This window comes from Brachyistius frenatus, unplaced genomic scaffold, assembly GCF_029030835.1.
Source record: "Brachyistius frenatus isolate BFR_SWC_R1_liver_20210118 unplaced genomic scaffold, ASM2903083v1 Contig_49, whole genome shotgun sequence".
Taxonomy (NCBI): Eukaryota; Metazoa; Chordata; class Actinopteri; family Embiotocidae; genus Brachyistius; species Brachyistius frenatus.
Genome location: NW_027210648.1, coordinates 1,800,958 through 1,822,245, shown reverse-complemented (window position 1 = coordinate 1,822,245; position 21,288 = coordinate 1,800,958). Strand labels below are relative to the sequence as shown.

Genomic DNA, 21,288 nt, shown 5'->3' with positions numbered 1-21,288 from the left:
CAACCCACAAAAAGACCACCGCCCACGAGAGATCCACCTACAACACCTTCAGATATTTAAAAGATAAATAAAAATCAAAGCAACCCTGTGTATCAACTCAATGATGGAATAATAGACACTGTGGCCACAAGTGACAATTACAGGATGAACTGTAGAGTAACTGCAGCACAAACGCAGCAAACTGACTGCAAAGTCGGCCTCCATGAGTCATAACAGACCAGTTGTTAGGATTGTAAAAAAAATGCAGTAGACTGGAGTCGTTTGTACTTTGATGACCTGCTGGTTCTGTATCTAAAGCTTTCAAAATCTATCAATCAATCTTCCATGCAAATCCAGCAGATAACTTCATTTAGTCACTTAACGGCAATTTCTCCAAAGACCTCAAATCATGTCACCAGAAAAAAAACCAAAATAATCTTTACAAATCACAAAAACAGCATCAAAATATAAATAACTTTTATTTCCAAGTGGCATAGAAAAAAAGAAAAAAAAATCCAAAAGTCATGACTTTGACAGGTTTAGCAAACAGTGCTTGTTGTAATGAATCATAAACATCACAGCAGATCTTTAGCTCTCCTCTCTATTCTGTGTAGTTGTATTTCTCTTAAACAAAACAAAAGAGAGGATGAAATGAAGACTCCTACACAGCCGGGAGGCAAAGAAACGTTCTAATAATTACTGTTATGCTAAATATTGACCACTAATGTCAGGAATGCAATTAAATCGCCTGTGATAAAGTAGAGGCTAATGACCAATGCTGTTCAACGACAAGACCCTTGTCATCTTTAAGTGGACTTAAATCCAAACTTCTCATTACATCCCCCCCACCCCCACCCCCCCACCCCTCCCCAACTAAAGCCCATCCCAGCAGCCGCGTCACTGCTTCTGCTGCATGGCTTCTTTTCGCGCCGCGTCCTGCAGCAGCTGAGTGTCCACTTCATCTGCGGGCAGCTGAACATAACGGACCACCGATCCACGGATGAAGCAGTTCTTCACAGACAGCTGCAGCAGATTGAAACAAGACATGCGGGAGTTTGAGGACAATCATCATTCAAAGTGTGTTGGAGAAGATGCAAATCAGTTTGAAGAAATACAGACCGTGTCTTTACGTTATCAAAGTTGATTAAAACAGTTGTTGTCTCGCAGCTTTCAAATTAGTATCAGAAGTTTCGCGGGTCGTTCGTTGACATTGTTTGAAGAACAATAATAGCAGTCGCAAAATGTTCACGTTTTCATTTTTCACCCTCATGACCTCATTAAAACCCAGAACGTACAAAAGGGTTGAAGTGGTAACTCTGTTTGTACGTTTCATATAATAAGAAATAAGTTTAATACAATTACAATATTCATACATCAGCAAATATTACTTTTAGAAACACCTCAAATGTGGTTATCAACCACTTTTGGCAAATATATGTAATGAAGGCAGAAGATATTACAGTTCACTGACATCAGTGTAAACTTGACTGGGAATGTGATCATTATAAAAACAAATGGAACAATTGAGAATTCACCATCGGCATCTTTATATCGGCCAACATATCAACAGATCTATAAAAGGCAAATATCAGCCGATTGATTATTATTTGGGTGAGTTTAAATCAGGTTTATGAGTGAACCACGAAGGTGATTTGAACGATTATCATGTTTTCAGAGCTGATAAAAAGGACTCATAAGCAGGAAATGCCTGAACCAAGACGGTTCAACAACCCTTGAACGGACAGAAAACGTTCATAAAAGGTTTCTTACGGAACAATCGACAGAAGATACGTTAAGTATAAACTATAAAACGACCTCAGAGCGAGGACAGGCCTGCGGAGGACAGGCTGACGGACAGAAACTTACCATGTGTGGATATTTCTCCGGGTCGGTGACGCTGATGTCCGTGAGCTTGATGTTCAGGTACTGAAACAGACAAGTACAGGTGATGAGAGGAGGACACGCCACAGGTGGGCAGGAAGTACAGCAGCTGAAGGGTCACTTCAAAATGAGACCCGTAGATTCGTATTTCCAACCTGGTCGACAGAGTGAAGAGTTCCACAGATGCTGAAAAGGAAGATGTGAGAATAAAAAATGAGGACAAGCAGCAGGTGGACGGACAGACAGACAGACTTCACACCACCAGGAGAGATGGTTGTTTTGGTCATAAAACAGACTGTTGTTGAGCTCTGTTGTGACACTGGTTCCGTTGTGAGTGTGATTCTGTACTACAATGAATTTATGAATGAATATATTTACACTTTATTCAGTTATTATCGCGATAACATCATTTCAAAGGTTTTTTTTTTTTTTTTAAAGCCTCGATAGCTGACCACCATTCACTCCTCCTCCTCCTCCTCCTCCTCCTCCTCCGATGCTTAGTTCCTTTAGTCCCTGAACCTAACGCCGTGCCGTGGTTGGGTGTAGCAGACGAACCTCAGGTCGTTCTTCAGCTCCACCACCACGTCCTTCCCCACCAGAGACTTGAAGAACGAGTAGAAGAGCTGCAGCAGGGCGACATGCTAACGTTAGCGGCGGGCTCGGTCAGCGGGAACAGCCCGAACTCACCCACCCGCCGCCGGACACCGAGCTCGGAGTCCGGCGGCAGCTCGCTGGATGCTTCGTGTTTGTTGGGTGTAAAACGCGAAAGCAGTTTTATTTGGTCACAAATATATTTCTTACCATTGTTGCCGCTGCTGTCGTTTGGTGGCGTGCGTGTGTCTGCTGTTGATGACGTCTTGCGCCTGCGTAGATATTGCCGCGCCGCGCCGCGCCGCGCCGGGGGGTGCAGTACCTAAGCAGCTCCGCGCGGGGGAGCCGGAGTTGCGCTCAGTGTCCACAGGTGCGTAAACAGAAGAGAGCTTTCCAAATTGAGGAAGATTTACTGGAGCTAATGATGTGAATAGTATGTCAGTAGTGGGATATAAAGATATTACGTCATAATGCGAGATATAAAATGTAACATAGTGTCACATAGACCCCGCGAAATGAGTTCAGTAGGATTTCTAGGGAGCCTTTCCCAGCTCACTTTGGGCAAAGGGAGGGTCCACCCTGGACAGATCACCCGTCCATCACAGGGCCAACACTGATAGACAGACAGAATCAAAGACCAGTCACGCTCTCATTCACACCGAACGGCAATTTGTAGAACCACCAATCAATTAACCTGAGGTGCATGTTTTTGGATGGTGGGAGGAAGCCGGAGCACCTGGAGAGAACCCACGCAAGAACAGGGAGAACATGCAAACTCACAGAAAGGCCCCGGGCCAGATTTGAACTCTGAACCTGCCCACTGTGAGCCAACAATGCTAACCACTGCACCACTGTAGTGGTACAACTATCCAATATTTTGAAAGATAAATTGGAAAGCTGGTAACAAAGGTAATCTCTTGTTCTGTGACCCCTCACCTTAATCCTGCAACCCTCAGGCTTGGAACAGCAACACCGCTACACGAGTGCCCAACATAACCTTCTCTGTTCCTTGATGGTGTAGGCTACGAACTGGGCTGGCAGTGATGGCAGTCGCTGTTGTTCCATTCATTTCAAAGGGAAAATATGTGCAATTTAAAAAAAACACGTGCATTTATTGAAAGTGCATGTCAGCATCTACGCAACCTCGACGATGACCAGATCCTAACAAACCAAATGGCACAGAGCAGGAATTGTTTGAGTAGGACAATGTGGGACAGATTACAAATACTGAGAGGAAGTCTAACATTTTCATATATCAATCCAAAAAACACACACACACACACATAACAGACTATGCAGGTCACAGGTTAGGCCTTAAGCATTTAATTTAACTTTACAAACTCTCATGCTAAGTAAATACAGGAAGCATAAAAGGAAGTTAAAGTTTCACAGTAAATGTACACTCACCGGCCACTTTATTAGGTACACCTGTTCAACTGCTCATTAACGCAAATATCTAATCAGCCAATCACATGGCAGCAACTCAATGCATTTAGGCATGTAGACAAGGTCAAGACGACCTGCTGAAGTTCAAACCGAGCATCAGAATGGGGAAGAAAGGTGATTTAAGTGACTTTGAACGTTGCATGGTTGTTGGTGCCAGACGGGCTGGTCTGAGTATTTCACAAACTGATGATCTACTGGGATTTTCACGCACAACCATCTCTAGGTTTACAGAGAATATTACGAAAAAGAGAAAATATCCAGTGAGCGGCAGTTCTCTGGACCAATATGCCTCATTGATGCCAGAGGTCAGAGGAGAACGGCCAGACTGGTTCGAGATGATGAAGGCAACAGTACCTCAAATAAACTCGTTACAACGGAGTTATGCAGAAGACCGTCTCTGAACGCACAACACGTGGATGCTTGAAGCAGACGGGCTCCAGCAGCAGAAGACCACCGGGCGCCTCCTGTCAGCTAACAACAGGAAACTGAGGATACAATTCGCACGGGCTCACCAACATTGGACAATAGAAGACTGGAAAAACGTTGCCTGGTCTGATGAGTCTTGATTTCTGCTGTGACATTCAGATGGTCGGGTCAGAATTTGGCGTAAACAACATGAAAGCAAGGGTCCTGCCTTGTATCAGTGGTTCAGGCTGGTGGTGGAGGTGTAATGTGTGGGGGATATTTTCTTGCCACACTTTGGGCCCCTTTGTACCAATTGAGCATCGTTGAAACGCCACAGCCTACCTGAGTATTGTTGCTGACCGTGTCCATCCCTTTATGACCACAGTGGACCGTCTTCTGATGGATACTTCCAGCAGGATAACGCGCCATGTCACAAAGCTCCATTCAGCTCAAACTGGTTTCTTGAACATGACAATGAGTTCACTGGACTCCAACAGCCTCCACAGTCACCACATCCAATAGAAGCTTTGGGATGTGGTGGAACTGTTTCCAGCACCTCGTTGAATCTATGACACCAAGAATTAAGGCAGTTCTGAAGGCAAAAGGGGATCCAACCCGGTACTAGAAAGGTGTACCTAATAAAGTGGCCGGTGACTGTATTCTTATGTGATGCCAGCTTCCTACCACTAACACAAGCTCATGATATCAGCCGGTCCTGCTTTCTTCACAGTGACAAAAGCACGATTTTAGAAAAGCATCCAGAGACAATCAGAATGTGGAACATCGTCTCATTATGTGGAACACAGAACAAAAAAAACAGACCGGGTGTCCCACATCTGGTCTAATAGAGTTGATGATGATACATACAGGATATAATAAAGTCGAGTGTCTCCTTGGATAACGTGACTCTGAGTCTGCCTGCAATTCTTTTCAGCAGCAGAAGATGGAGGCAAATGACTGGAGGTTTCTACGTTGGTCTCCACATCAGACTTTGGGCCTGATTTACTGAGATCTCAAATAAAGGCTACTAAATTCGTGTTCCTTTCAAAAGTTTGCACATTTTTTTTGCACCCGTTATGCGGGGGATTTACTAAAAGTAATTGCTTCATTAAAATCAGGTTCAAATCGCTGTTTTAAATGAGGGGTTTGTGTGTTAAAGTGATTCCAGCAGTGGAAAACAGAACGACTGCAAAAGGAAAAGGAAATCTGATCCCATTGAAATTAAGAAATATAAATATAACGAGAACAAAACGCTTTATAGGAGATTATCAGCAAGAAAGTCAAAACTGTGGGAAAAACAAAAAGGCCAAAAAAAAGGCTTAATAATAAAAAGTCAGCAAATAAAACTGGAGGGACGATGGATGAGATCCTCCAACAAACAGCGATCAGCAGGTCCAGATCTTTCTGTGATGAGCAGGTGACTTTTCATTCAGTGCCTCGATAGTGTTCGTGAACCTGATGAAGCTACCTGTGAATTCTGCGGGACACATTCAGGACCTGTGACAGCTCACCTGAATAACGGGACTGGGGGGGATATCCAAGCAGAGATACGCTGGAACGACCCAGAGGCAAAATGCTGAGAAGTTTTGACATTGCTGGTATTTCGTGGCTCCTCCTTGTTGATGTTAATCATCATTCAGTTCATTCAATAACTCAGAAATGTCATCGCTGGACAAACGATATGTCTGAATAATTTGTAAAACCACGTTCTCGTATTCTTTAGTTTCTCTGCGTCTCCTTCTCACCACAATAAGAGCAGCAGTCTCTCCAGATTTGTGCATCTGATTTAATACGTTCCTTTCAGTCGTAGTAAAATAAACACGCAATCACTTCTGTTTCTACGTTCAGGTTTAGTAAATATCGTTGCGGGTGTTAAATGTACGTATTTGCAGGTTCCCTCCCAGGATTTTGCACCTTCAAGCAGAAACGCTCAATATGACATATGCATGCAGGCAAACACACAAAATGGACAACGTGTGTTAAATTGCACATTTGAAAGATGCAATCCTCACTGCACATCATTAGTAGGTCTGCTTGGATATTTTTTTGCGGGTGGTGTGGAGTTTCACGTGATTTTACACACGCAAATGTTTAGTAAATCAGGCCCTTAGTATTTATTCACTGCTTCACAGGAAATGATTGTGACATGAGGGAGTGAAAAAACCCAGAGAAAAACAAAGCCTGATAAAGCTTTTAATATTTGAATTTATTTAAGCATTTATTGTACATCTTAAAGACAAACATGTAAATATCTGTGCAAGATAACACTGTGTGGTAAACATTCATTAGCTATTGTATAGTGTGAAACTCAACATGAAATGTAAGTTGTTTAATCTCATACCAAAGTTGTAATGCGAGCTCAGCGGAAAATAAGTCTGGAAAAGTGTTTGACTGTTTGACACTTCGGGATGTTGGCTCATTGACTGTCTTTGTTAGACGGTGATCTGTTCGTTTAATATGGAGCTGCAGCCACCGGGCAGTTAGCTTAGCTTAGCATAAAGACTGGAAACAGAAGGAAACTGCTAGCCTGGGCTCTGTCTCATTACATTCAATTTGTTAAATAGTGAACTTCACGGGGTGGAAGGTGGATTTTTGTTACTTTTACACAGATGCTAAGTAAAGCTAATTGTTAGCCGGCTGTAGGTCCATATGAAAGTACTGAAATGACCTGGATAAAACAGAATTCTCCAAAATGCAAACGAATGAAAAACAACTCATCAGTGACCACACATTGGGGGGAGGAGGGGGGTGCTGATTGGCAGAATGAAGCATTTAATTTGACTTTATTTTCTTTCAAGAAATGCATGACAGGAAGCTGCAGTCAGTGCTGACCATCGTTGCAGACTGATCTCACTTGACAGGACGACCCATCTTGGGACCTTCTGGATGCGCTGCAGGATAAACAGAGTTAGCGTCATCGTGTGTTGTATTTGTCTAGAAATCGAGGCGCGTTGCTTACCGTCTTTGTGCGACGGCGGCTGACCAGGTCTTGCCGGCAGTCTGTGTTTGCCGGGGAGCTCGGAGCTGTCCCTGTAGTCTCTGGGTTTGGGGGTCTGCGGCTCCGGCCGGGACTTAGCGGGCAGAGGGGGCCGGATGGGTGCCATCCCGCCCTCGGAGCGCGAGGGCACCACCGGCTTCTTCTGTACCGATATTTGCAGGTTGACGGCGGCCGGAGGCTGAGGTTTCTCGGAGCAGGTGTAGGAGCGGTTGCGAGGGGTGGGCACCGGGGGCCGATCGGGGTCTCCGTCTGCTGCTTTGGAGGATGCAAACTGTGGGTCTGGGGGTGCGAGGTGGTCCTTCTGGGGATGGTCTTGGTCCTTGGCCCGACTGTGTGGTTTTTCCATCGAACCATACAGTGGATTGTCGAACATCTCTGACTTCTTTTCATCTTCACCCCTACAGACAAATTACCGCTTAGCAAAGACTTAATTTCACTTCCTATTAAATCATATAAGCTACAGATGTTATGGTATTTTTAAAGAGCGGTTTTCCTCATTGCTGAAACGAAACAGACATTATTTACCCAGAACAAGCTTTCCCTGTGGGACCGTGAGCGCTCGCGTCATATGCACCCTTCTTGGAATCTCGACCACCTTTGTCGATGGTGGGAAGGTTTCTTGGTGGCATGCTGTAACTCCAGCCCTTATCGGTCACATTCCCACTTTTGAATGACACTCCCATGTAATTGGGGTTAGAAATATCAAGTGCATGGGCGACGGACGACCTGTCAGCCAGAGGAAAGGATACAAGTCACACGCTGGAGTCATGTTTGAGATGTTTGAAGTAGCAACCGGGTGGACAATATCTTACTTGCTGAAGTCTCCACCTTTGCCTTTCGAGGTGACGGAGTCATCCTTTTCAACTTTGATGAAATCTGAAAATGGAGTAAAATAAAACCTCAAGATCTGCAGCAGAAAGTGTTTCATAAGTAAATCCTGAGCTGATTTCCAGCCTCACCGTATAACTTCTCAGTTGGTTTGCCCTCAGAGGTGCGTAACTGGATGCCACCCGTCAAAGTGCCCGTCTTCTCTCCTTGGTGAGTCAGTGTGATGTGAAACTCTGTGTAGCAGAACTGGGCGGCTCGCAGCGCAACACACCCCTCTCCTTTTGGGAGAAACACACCGGCAAACTGTAAGCGCCGCTCAGCTCAGCGCATCTGCAAAACGAACTGTCTGGGAGGTCATTACCGTACGACTCGTCGCAGTCCGTCGACTTCACACAGATGAGGATGTGCTGGTCCAGCAGGTACTCGGGGTCGGAGATGATCGGGGTGAGCTTGAAAAGACAGAAAACATTAATGATGACTGACTGACGCCACAAGAAAGTCATCATTCACACTGAAAGCTGCGTCTTTATTTTACCTCAACTTGGTTTCCAAACCAAACCTTGATGGACCCGTTGGCGTTCTCTGTGTTTTCTCCCTCTGAAGTCTTCACAGTTTCTGTTGGAGATGTTTGTTTTGATCATTTTAGCCCCTTTAGAGCAGAATCAAGCGAGCTGTGATCGATCAAAATGATGCAACCTACTTTCCAGCCAACTGGAGTGGAATTCGATAAAGAACTTGGTCTTTGATTTTGTCAACAAGGTGGCAAGACAGTTCATGATCTGTATTCCACCCTGAGGTGCACTGTTTAGATCTGAAAAATAATTTGAGAAACCCATCAGACTGCAGTTTTGAAGCAGACTACATGTGTGCGAAGGCTGACTGGTGGTCTCACCTTGTTTGGAGACAAACTGTGAGGCAACTCCGACTTCAAATGAGGCAAAAACCGGCGAGTGGTCACTGGTCATGATGTCATTCGTGCACCCTGCAAGTTTAACAGTTTGGTCAAATGGGGCGTCTCATCATGTTTTTACAAAACATAATAACACTGTCTGTAATTACTCCATAATTTACTTGACAGAAAACCTCCGTTTTTACAAAAGAACAGTTTCATTCATTTCAGGGTTTTTCTTCATTCTAACAATTTTCTAGTGTAGAACAAAACTGAAGACATCAGAAGTATCGTAATATGATAAACAACAAAGTCCAAACAAATTCAAATTTCTAGAAGTTGCCACTGCTTGTGCAGATGACAATGTTTTTCTGAATGTATTTGAGACCATCCGTTATGTGTGGAGGTAGTGTTATTATAGAGCAAAACGTTTCATTCAACGACAGCGGTAATCCATATAACTTCAAGAAGTGCTCATCTAAGTATAGAGAAGCAATAGTCTATAATCGCTTTAAGACATGAAGGTCAGTCCGTCCAGAAAATGCCAAGAACTCTGAACGTTTCTTTGAGTGAAGATGCAAAAACCAACAAACACACTGAAGAAACTGTCTCTCATGAGGACGGCTGCAGGGAGGGAGGACCAAGAGTTCACTTAGCTGCAGAGGAGAAGTTCATCAGAGCTACCAGCCTCGGAGACAAGCAGTAAACAGCACCTTAGATTTAGTTGACAGCCTACGTCAATGCCTCCCAGAGTTCAAGTATCAGACACATCTGGCTAGCTGTTTTGAGGAGACTTCTTGATGGTCAAATTACTGCAAAGAAACCAAAACTTGGGAAACCAATCAGAAGAGGAGAACTGCTTGGACCAAGAAACAGTCTGCAATCCTGAAATCTGGACTTTGTTCTGATGAGTTCAGAGGTGAGATTTGTTAGATGTACAGACCGATACTGTCTGTGTGTGTGATTCCCACCATGAAGCCTGGAGGAGGAACTGTTGTGTGTGTGTGTGTGCTTTCCTTGTGACACTGCTGGCAATAAATTCAGAATTCAGGGCGACACTAAACCAGCGTGTCGACAAAAACATCCCGCAGCAACACACCATCTCATCTGGTTTGAGCCGAGTCAGACCATCATTTGTTCTTCAACAGGACAACAAGCCAAAACACCTCCAGCCCCAGTCAGAGCAGTTCGACCAAGAAGCAGAGATGGAGAGCTGCATCAGATCACCTGACCTCCACAGTCACCAACCTAAACCCAGCTCAGATGGGAACTCCTTCAAAAGCTACAGGAGATGACCTCATGAAGCTGCTCGAGAGAACAGCGTCCAAAGCTATCAAAGCAAAAGGCGGCTACTTTGATCTAAAATTTCTGACATACATTTTTCTTTGTTTACATTTTGTTTGCTCAATATATAATTCTGTATGTGTTATTTCAGAGCCTTGATATTTGATATTTGATATTTTGTTCTACGCTGTAAATAATGAAGAGAAACCCTTGAATGAGTGAGTGTGTTCAAACTTCAGACTGGCATACTGGACAGAATCATTCATTATTCATTACTGTTTATTTATTCAATTATTGGTAACTTTCCTGTCGGTGTTTGTTTAACTGTATGCTCTCCTGACTGCAAATTTCATACGACAGCCTGACAGGTACTGGATTTCTGAGGCAGTTTCTGGTATAGATAAACACAGTAAATTGAGTCCTTTTTAAAAACATAAACAAACAGCATAACACAAAAGATTGCAATCAAAATGTTTTAAACTAAATTGGATAGTTTTTTTTCTAGGCCCCCCTTAGATACAGTTAGTGGAAATTTATCCAGGATTTATGGATTTGTCAAGCAAAGAACTTGCAAAAAAAGATTAATGGGGAATTACTCACCATATGCTTGGCAGACAACATGAACCAGAGGGTATGACTTCCACAGGACGCGATCACACCAGGAGGGTAAATTATATTTGGTCTGTAAAGGTAAATTTATCACAAACACATAAATACTGACAAGTTTTCACAGACAAGGCTGTAAAGCAATTACATTTTGGAGAGCTGAACCAGAATGAATACATGTTTGCTTGTAAACAGATTGCTGTTTGTAAATAGTCCAACATGAGGCGGTCACGTAGTTCTTGGTAGAAACACAATCAGACATTCTTTCTGGTTTGGATCCATTCAAGAGATCAAACGTGTGCATGAACTTTTCAACCTAAATGTCTCAAAACAGGCGTGTCAATTGAGATTTGTGTTCATTTGCTTTCACAGTTTCTGCACTATGGGGTACGACAGGAGCCATACAGGGAAAAGACACCTGACTAAACATGAGCTTACCCCCGTAGCTTTGGCCTTTGTGTAGGCATACTTCTCTCGCGTGTCTCTCTCAAAGCGGTATGTGGGTGCGAACGTGATTTCCTCTTCATCTACGATCAAAATAAAGATTTTTTTTTAGTTTCGATGTTTGCTGACACATGCTGAATGAACGATGTCATGAACAGAGCACATTCAATGTAGAAAATCCCGTTCTGACCAGCATAGGCAGAGTTAAATCTATTTGCTGTGTTCTTGTATTGATCTGGGTTTTTTTTCCAAAGCTCACCAAAATGCAAGAAGATCTTTCCTTCATTCCTCTCCATGCTGAGCTGGTCTTTATTGAGGAGTTCCTGGTACTGCTGCTGTTTGATCTTCGTCACAATGTACTCAGCTTCCTGTGAAGGGAAACAGTGTGACTTTCCCTGAGAGAAAGAGTCAGCAGCTGAGAGCTGAGAGCCCTGACAACCAGCGCACTCGTTTAGAGCACTGCTGCATATCTGATTCAGGAGGAGATAAATATATAGTTTTGAAAATGTATATAAAAAGCAGACAGAGCTGACAGAGGTCAACTATTCCTGTCATTATTAGGATGGTGAGTTTATAATAACAAATATTCTGTACAACTTACTGTACATGGGAATTCAACACGGTAGTTCAGATCTCCCAGCCAGAAGAGGTGCGTGAAGCGATGAGTGATGTCAAATGGATTCAGCTTCTTATCTCCCAGATTCAGAAATCGCAGGATGTTGGTGTAGTTTTGATTACGTCTGCAAAAACAGAAAAAAAAAAAAAAAAAAGAATTGCAGAAACATCAAAAATATGATTTCAGGAATTGATAAGGTTTTCTACAGACTACTTATTGCTATTTTGAAACAAAAAAGAATTAAGCACCTAAGATTGGTTTCAGTAATTGGGTGATGGGTAGCGGATCATCAAAACACACACACAGACCAAAAATCCCCAAAAACAAAAAAACCTACTCCAATTAATGTCACATTAGGATGACATTGGTCATGCTCTCCATAATAATGGTAGCACATAAAACATTTTAACTTTATGTTAATATCAACGGAACTTAAACATCATATTTAATGGTAGAAAATGTTGTACTTAAGCTTCATCTTTGAAGACTTAATGAGTGGAGGTATATTATTATTATTGGTGTTCATTATGTAGTGGGTATAGTGAAGGAGTGAGAGGATGATTTAGGACATAGTCATAATGATTACGGCAAAATAAGGCCTGAGAGGCCGTCTCCAGGGAAACAAGCCCAGTTACTCCCAAAGCTTTGGTGTATCAATTTACCTTATAATGAATGTGATCCACATTCATTCTCAAAACATTAGCATTTTGAAAAGTGAGGGGAAATATATCTCTCAATCCATCATGGAAATGACACCATTGGTTATAATAGTGTATAGTGTTACTATAATACTGATGTCACATGCTGCTCACCTGAGCTTCTTCTCACTTCCAGAGGTCAGGTGACTGTTGACGAAGCCAAACGACGTACCGTTGAACATGAAGGACACTCCCACTGCTCCCTTGTTTCCTACATATCAAACGTCACAGTGCGCCGATGGGTAACTGCTCAGTGAACTCTCCTGAGAAGTCATCAAATGCTTTGTGCAGAAGTGGAACTGCTTACCCAACGTGTTGGCGATCCCCGTCTTCACGCTGTCTGAAAAAACATGTGAGATCCTGTTTTCGTGCTCGGGCTTGACCAGCACCACGATCCGAATGTTCCACAGTGTGTGAATCGCCACCTGGAAGTTTGGAGATGAACCGTTTGATTTGTTTCATTCAGTTATAACTACTTTACTTTGTAACGGTCACTCACCTGTTTAAAGCTAATGTTTGTGATGTTCCTCAGGGCGCCTTTCACCGTGTCGGCCCACTCCCTCTCACCCAAAGGATCCTCCTGAGTCCCGATGACATAGAAATCATGTGGAATATGATCTGCGGTGTCGTCTTGGGTCTTCCCTTGACCTTTACACTGAAACCAGGAGCTCATGCTTTGGGAAGGACCGGCATTTCCTGCGGGTTTGTGGATAAATTGTTAGATTATAAACTACATCAATCCAATTGTAGAGAAGCACTGGATATGTCATCAGATTTACCCATGTTCCAGGTGCCAACAAACACCGTGATCATGTCTGGTTCAGGCTTCTCCGAGTGTTTGTTCTTCATTTGTTGAAGCAGTTGACAGAAACCTTCTCTTTTCTAGAGTGACAGGGGAAAAACAAACAACACATGACTGAGGACACAATGAGAAGCAGGCTCTTGGACAGATGTTTGTCAGACAAAAACATCAGCAACACATTTATGAAGATAATTACCTTTGTGTCATCAAACACAAACTCCTTTCGCTGAATCTTCTCTTTCTCTGTCTCCACCACAACAACAAGTTTGGCGTGCATTTTCTGGGATTTCACCAACTGCAGAACTGAAACATAATCACAGTAGAACTCTTATATATAAATATATATATATATATATATCACATGCTGCCTGTCTTGGCCAGGTCTCCCTTGAAAAAGAGATTTTTAATCTCAATGGGACTCTCCTGGTTAAATAAAGGTAAACAAAAATATATATATATATATATATGACCAGTGCTGATGGTTTACAGCAGTTAAAAAGGACAAGAGTTTACAGCCATGCTAGCAACATGGTAAGGCTTTTAGGTACAGAGCTAAATTGTGCTAAATTGAGTTAAATTGAGCTAAATGCTGGTGTCCACATGCTGCTTACAATGTCTTTAGATAGATAGATAGATAGATAGATAGATAGATAGATAGATAGATAGATAGATAGATAGATAGATAGATAGATAGATAGATAGATAGATAGATAGATAGATAGATAGATAAATAGATAGATAGATAGATAGATAGATAGATAGATAGATAGATAGATAGATAGATAGATAGATAGATAGATAGATAGATAGATAGATAGATAGATAGATAGATAGATAGATAGATAGATAGATAGATAGATAGATAGATAGATAGATAGATAGATAGATAGATAGATAGATAGATAGATAGATAGATAGATAGATAGATAGATAGATAGATAGATAGATAGATAGATAGATAGATAGATAGATAGATAGATAGATAGATAGATAGATAGATAGATAGATAGATAGATAGATAGATAGATAGATAGATAGATAGATAGATAGATAGATAGATAGATAGATAGATAGATAGATAGATAGATAGATAGATAGATAGATAGATAGATAGATAGATAGATAGATAGATAGATAGATAGATAGATAGATAGATAGATAGATAGATAGATAGATAGATAGATAGATAGATAGATAGATACTTTATTAATCCCTCAAAGGGAATTTTTTTTTTTTTTTTTTTTTTTTTTTACACAGTACACATGAGGCTGAGGGAAGGGCTTTTATTTTTTCAGGTAATAAACCAGGTAACCTTTCTGACAAACTGAGGTTTTGACCAGATGTTAGCGCTAACTAAATGAGTATTCACATGACTGTGGTGAAATAGCTTTTCCATTTTCCTCTTCATTTATTGAGCATGTGGCCTGAGGAACAACACTGGGATCTGCCATTTTGGTTAACCTAACCTAAAATGCATTACCTACTTCAACTTACACATTTATCACTAGATGCACACAATCATTGGAAAAGCAGCTTCTGTTAAACCGTAAATAAAAAATGTTGAGCTTCACAAATCCACAAAATTACTCTGTTTAAAATAAAATCAGAATTTAGTCCATTTGGTCCAATAACATTTTGAAAGTCTTGAAGATCTGTATGAGTATTTTCTTTCAGGCGATTTGTGTGTGCAGACAGCCAACAGGAAGTGAGCTGGCTCAGTTGTGCAGGCTGTCTACAAGCTTAACGGTGAAGGATGTTAATGCACACGCTCAGTGGGCCCAAATAGAACATTCAGGGTTATTGTACCAAAAGCTTAGAGAACCTTTTAAGGGTATATGCACTACCGAGCAACTTTCACTTGAATGGATGATGCACTATTGTGTAATCCACTATCTAGTTCCCTTTAACACATCCTTAGTTCGTGGTGTTGTTGAACCAAAAGTTAAAATCTTTTTTGAGCACAGCTGTGCTACCCATCGTGGGCGGACCACTGTTTTAACATTCACGAAAAAACTATGAGCCTACTTTGTTTTTTGAATTTTCGGAGCAACACAGTGACAAATGAGATGATGTGTACTATATTCAAGTGTGGGACAAGAAGAAGTCAATGAAGGTACAAAATAGTGTCAGGTCACCAAATTACAGCTCCCAAAAGAAACAGCATTTCGAAACGTTGTCTTATTGTAGTCTGGGAACTAATCCTTACATCAAGACCACACACACACACACACACACACACACACACACACACACACACACACACACACACACACACACACACACACACAGCCTAGAACTGTCTTGGGGAAATACCAGCTTGCAGGTACAGATACCAGGTTTGTTACAAACACACTGTGAGAGTCTCTGAATTGGAGCGATTTACTGCTAACGCCATTAGCACTGTAGCCAAGGCGGCGTGTAGTTTTGGAGTGAATACTGCGAAATACTGCAAACATATTGCACTGCCCAGCACATAACATGCACTGCAAGGCCTTTGTTCTTTTGCTGTTATGTGAAAATTGCTAAAGAAGCACCGGGTTCACCAAATTGGCTAATCCTGAGGATGGACATGAAAGTCTAAACCGAATTTTGTGGCAATCCATCAAAAAGTCGACAAGACATTTCACAAAAAACAAAAATGCCAAACTCATGGTGGGGCTGGATGAAAAGCTGTCAGAGGGATTCATCCTCTGGGGATCATGAACAAATTTATTGGCCATCCATTCAATAATTATAGACATTCAGTGGTGGACGGACTGACTGAAGGACCAATGCTCCAGTCATATTGCCAGCATTGATAAAATACAAAGGAATAAAGGTATAGATTGCTTACTTTTATTGTGCACAAAGTATTTGTCTTCAGGTCCGTCTTTTGACTTTTTAAAGAAAAGCTTCCCACTTTCAACATCCACTTTCAGGAACATCTTTGTGGAAATACCGAGAGATTCTTGCTTGACCTGCCAGTGAAAGAGGAAACCGATCAGATAAACTGCAAGCCACCAGACATTATATGTCATTTATTTTTCCCGCAGTGTAATGTAATAACTACTTTAGGGAAGTACCTCAAATGTAAAAATCGGTATGAGAGAATTCCTGTGACCTCCTTCATATCCGACTGACTCAAAGATACAACTTTTAGCCTGAAAAAAAGAAATAGAGATCTGCGTTTTAGTCTCAAACCGACATCATCTGTTGGTATGTCAAAAATCAAACACGGGTAAGTACTTTACCTTATCTTCTATTGAGTAGAGCAATTTTGTCAGTTGCTCAAGCCTATAGGACACAGATTGACCTGAATCGACAAAACTCTGAAAACAAAGGAAGTATTACATGATGAGAATGTCTTTTTGTGTGTGATTATAATGCTGAAAAGGATCGAGGGTGCTACTCACCTGCTTTGAAAACTGTCCAATCCCTGGGGAGAGCTGCTGGTCGAACGTTCTATGAAAGACCTCCAGAGTTGGCAGGAGGCGGGAAACTTCACTGCCTCAGAAAAAAGGTCAGAGCACGGTTAAATCAACCGTGTTCAATTCTCCCAATATAACAGTATCTATTGAGTCGACTGGTAACTGTACCTGTTTAGATTTTTGCAGATTGCAGTGGTTAGCTTCCTCAGCCCGGGGGGTTAGGGTTACCGTTCTGTACTTGTTCAACATCAAAGCAGATTGAGTTCCTGAAATATTCTTGGATGGCCACTTGATGTTCCTCCGGTAATCTGGAAATATAAGACAAGAGCACTTTAAACTGTCAAATAAATCAAATCACCATCTGAAATCGTAGGTATTATCGCACTCTACACAATGTAACCTGCCACGATGTCATGAGAAACGATAATTCAGGAATCTGCAACTAGGGTTGTTGAAAAAAACAACATGATAATAAAATTCTACAGATGTGTTGGTACTTGTTTTTCTATAATGCCAGAGGTACCATACATGAGGTAGGTACTGGAGATACTGGATTATAACATCAACATATGGATTGGTAACCAAATTCCTGGTCTTGTGACACCCCCAGTTAAAACTGGCTATGTAATGTTAAGCATACATGGCCAGGTCCATATGCTGCAGTCTCGTCAGGAAGGTGTCTGATAAGGATTTGCAGGCCAGCTCTGAAGTCTTGGAGTCACTGTCGGCTGTGAAGTTCCTCGGTGGAAGCTGCGGTGGAAGATTGTTGGATTCTGCAGCACAAAGATATAAAAGGATGTTTAGGATATTTTTAAACAGGGAACTTATTCTGTTTTATATCGTAGCCACAAAGCAGATGAAGTGAAGGTTTTTGACCTGTGTCCTCGTCTACCTCCTCCTCCCCCTGGACGGCGTACTGCAAATGTGTGACCAGACCCATGTTGGGACTGTAATACGCCTCCACCAGCTCAAGCAGCATCGTGAAGAACCTGATAGGAACTCCTTCAGACGCCTGCAGAGTAGATCACATCAGAAGCATCATTTTCTCATGTTTCTGAAGATCTGAAATGTCACGTCTTCCTGTTGTGCTTAAAGAGGTTTGTTTTGGTCTTTTGTTACTAAACAGGTGACATAACCTTTACATGTTACTTCACATGACGTCAGACGTGTCTACTTGCTCTGTCTGTGGCTTTCACAGCTGCAGTAATGTCATCAATCTAGTTCCCTAAGAAGTTCCCTTCAGTGCTGTTTTTTAGTTTCATTTTCTATGCAAAAGAATATATCATTACCCATATATTTACCCAGTTTTTCCCACATTCAGGTATTTAGGAGTCACTTGCTGTACCTTGCTGTAGAGATTGTTCATACACAACATTGAGGTGGTTTTTGATATAATGGTCCTTTGATTCAGCTTGTTTTCTTTTTTTTTTTCAATATTTGACAGATCATTGGAATCCTCTCTTATGACTATTTTCAAACTTTTATTCTGAAAGTCAAAGTTCATGGGCCTTTACAAGTGAAGTGATCCAGCTCACCAATACAACTGTTGATGTTACAGTATACATATGTAGAATTGGGAGGATACAAAAAGAATAGCTATTAGGTAATACTGATGTTAAATAACAACAGAAATGAATGTGCACAAATCTGGAGGGACGAGCTTTTAGACTGAACAACACTACTCATTGCACCTCACACAGTCGCACATTTTTGTCAGGTTTTTGAGCAGGAAATGGGCTCCTTTTGCCTCACACATGCACCATGAGTACTAACATGAAGTAGAAAGTGCCAATGCTGACTTATTATCACTCTTGTTGCTCAGAAGTCTGAGATTCTGCTATTCCATACAAGCTCCAGCACTCAGGACATCTTTACCCTTAAAGGTTTCTATTTCAAGCCACATTCTGTGCATATCAAATGAGCTTATACAATTTACTCAAAACACAAACCATTTACTTAAAAACATGTTAGGATGTGGAATATGAACATACTTCCATATAATAACACTTTATCTTAAACAATGTGCTGTTGACACTTTATATCTTCCTAAACTCTAGTATATTCTCTCAAGCACAACTTTTCAACCGTTGCAATGATGACAACGAAAAGATATCAAGCCTCAACTAATCTGCAGCATGAAGTAACCCAGTTTGTTTGTTTTTACTTTTGGTGGTAATAGGTAATAGGTCACTGTGACTTCACATCTGTCCGGTCCTTGTGAATGTGATATCTCACCAGAAAACCTTGAAGGGATTTCTTCAAACTTGGTGCAAGCATTTACTTTAACGATGTTGGGGGTCAAAAGTCACTCTGATCTCATAAAAAAACCACATTTATTGCTAAAAGTTAATGCTAATTATGAATACATTTCACACAAATGTCTAACAGGATGAAATAATGATGTGATGACATTTTATATCCAAAAGGTTAAAGGTCAACTTCACTGCCATGCAAAAACACACTCCTGGTCATTATCCAGTGTCATAAATCAGGAACAGAGGATGAGAAGATGACCATGTTTCCTGCTGTTTTTCTACTTTGGGGATTGTATAGATCTCACGTGCTGTCAGGTTGAAGATGTGCGTGAATCACCCACGTTTTAAAGTTTATAGCTTCATTACTTAAATGTCTATATCTGAAGCCATGTTTACTGTCAGTCAGCTTTAGTGGCCGTAAAAGGATTTCTTAACACGGACACAAACAAACAAACAAAATATGTGTATATTTATATATGGGCACATGTGTGTGTGTGTTTGTGTGTGTGTGTGTGTGTGTGTGTGTGTGTGTGTGTGTGTGTGTGTGTGTGTGTGTGTGTGTGTGTGTGTGTGTGTGTGTGTGTGTGTGTGTGTGTGTGTGTGTGTGTGTGTGTGTGTGTGTGTGTGTGTAAGAGAGTCAAGACAAGACAAATATAACACATATAGATGTAAACTGCAACTTGACTGTTTGGCGGAAGCATTCAGCTGCCTGGTAGTAATTACACATAATTACTCTTCTGACTTTGTAGCCAAAATAATGGTAGCCTGCGTCAAACTGTGGACCTACCTGGACTGAGAGCTTCTTATCCTCATTTGGCAGGATTCTGTATGTGTACACACAGTTCTGGTATCTGTGGTCGAAATAAAGAAATGCAAATATCTGTCACAGGGATATGACATGTATGAAGTGTAGAAACACATATTTGCAACCGCATTCATTGTGTTGAGTATGCATTCAGTGGCATTTTAAATGGAGGTTATGCAGAGCAAAGGGTGGTGCTTTGTATAGAGGCACAGTATGCAAATAAAGAGGAACTAGCGTGTTGCAGTGTGCAAAAAAATGTGATGTGATACAGTGTAAGACAACAGGGGGAGTTTTAAGTGTGTTATATTATTTATGCATAATGATGATGTTTGGAAGATTTTTTTCTCACGACTGAAGCCCAAAACATACAGACATCTAACATCAGTTTTCTTTCCCTTAGTCGGGGTCCAGAATTCACATTATATGTTATGAAGGTCTAATCGACAAGGAACAGGAATCAATATTAGCAACAAGAAAATGAATTAATATCAACTGCTAGCTTGATGTGTAATAGTTAAAAACAGGTAACTTACAGTACACAGAGGGCGTACGCTCCCAGTATGGACTCACTGGCCCGGATAAGGAAGCTTCCATCTCTTGCTGCTTTGGAAAGTAGATCCTCAGCTTTGGATCGAGTTATATTGCCATGGTACCATGGCATCCTGTTTGTCACCCAGGACCCCAAGCTCATAGTTTTGCGTCCGCTCTCAAAAACAATATCCCAACGAACTAAAGTAGACTCAGTCTTTCTTTCTGGCTATTTCCATTTTTTGACTGTGCATACTTTTAAGTCCTTTCTCTCACTTGTTCATCCTCTGCCTCTGCAAGCTGTTAAAGGAAGCTGCGACTTGCTCGGCTCTGAACTTCCTCATTTTAGAACTTCAAGTACAGCCTCCACAGAGCTGTTCAATAAGAATACAGACTGCTGCTTGCGCAGTACAAATCTTTATAACATTAACGTAATGATTAACCAACACACACGGCTCTTTAGTTTTTGTATACCTTTTTGTCAACGTGAACTGTTCAGAAAATAGTTAAGTGACATAGAAAAACTTGAGCTGAAAGAAGTGAAAAGAGGAAGTACAAAAACAAAACACAATTATGATAACTCTTAGTTGTTAAAGTGAAAGAATGCACTGCTTGTGCTTAGTGCATTTTTTTTTTTATGTTCGAATCGTCTTTGTACTTTGACCTACAGTGAAACAAGCCCTCCGGACCAGCCAGAGTGTAACTGCTACACTTTTAATGATCGCATGAGTCAGAAGAGCTCTGGGCTTTTCTCAAATACATATGTTCAGGAAATGCACGTTTAGAATGGCTCACCATGTTCATGTGATGGACAGGAAGTTTTGCA

General features: G+C 41.4%; 2 protein-coding genes across 2 annotated transcripts; both read right to left on the bottom strand.

Moving 5' to 3' along the window:
- Window positions 1-851: 851 nt before the first annotated feature.
- On the bottom strand, window positions 852-2,721 carry smx5. The gene is made up of 5 exons (XM_069704068.1): window positions 2,662-2,721; window positions 2,416-2,483; window positions 2,016-2,046; window positions 1,846-1,905; window positions 852-1,002 (listed from the first exon to the last, which is right to left on the bottom strand). The coding sequence occupies exons 1-5, from the start codon at window positions 2,662-2,664 to the stop codon at window positions 877-879; spliced, it is 288 nt and encodes a 95-aa protein (XP_069560169.1). The 5' UTR covers window positions 2,665-2,721; the 3' UTR covers window positions 852-876.
- A 3,768-nt stretch (window positions 2,722-6,489) lies between these two features.
- Window positions 6,490-20,805, bottom strand: inpp5d (inositol polyphosphate-5-phosphatase D). Its single transcript, XM_069704060.1, is given in 28 exon segments — window positions 6,490-7,193; window positions 7,262-7,698; window positions 7,826-8,026; window positions 8,113-8,176; window positions 8,260-8,406; window positions 8,490-8,577; window positions 8,664-8,743; window positions 8,829-8,939; window positions 9,021-9,110; window positions 10,902-10,983; window positions 11,346-11,434; window positions 11,611-11,719; window positions 11,953-12,091; window positions 12,780-12,876; window positions 12,973-13,090; window positions 13,165-13,361; window positions 13,445-13,547; window positions 13,664-13,770; window positions 16,301-16,424; window positions 16,530-16,607; window positions 16,698-16,775; window positions 16,860-16,950; window positions 17,043-17,091; window positions 17,094-17,182; window positions 17,515-17,647; window positions 17,751-17,886; window positions 19,917-19,980; window positions 20,468-20,805. Coding segments are annotated over 28 exon segments (3,300 nt in total). The 5' UTR covers window positions 20,626-20,805; the 3' UTR covers window positions 6,490-7,152.
- Between the last annotated feature and the right edge of the window lie 483 nt (window positions 20,806-21,288).

What these genes read in the sequence shown, in the direction of transcription:
- smx5 (XM_069704068.1), bottom strand. An exon ending in GAGCTGAAGAACGACCTGAG is followed by an intron (nt 2,047 to 2,415) that starts GTTCGTCTGCTA and finishes CTTCCTTTTCAG; the next exon opens with CATCTGTGGAACTCTTCACT. An exon ending in CGGAGAAATATCCACACATG is followed by an intron (nt 1,003 to 1,845) that starts GTAAGTTTCTGT and finishes AATCTGCTGCAG; the next exon opens with CTGTCTGTGAAGAACTGCTT.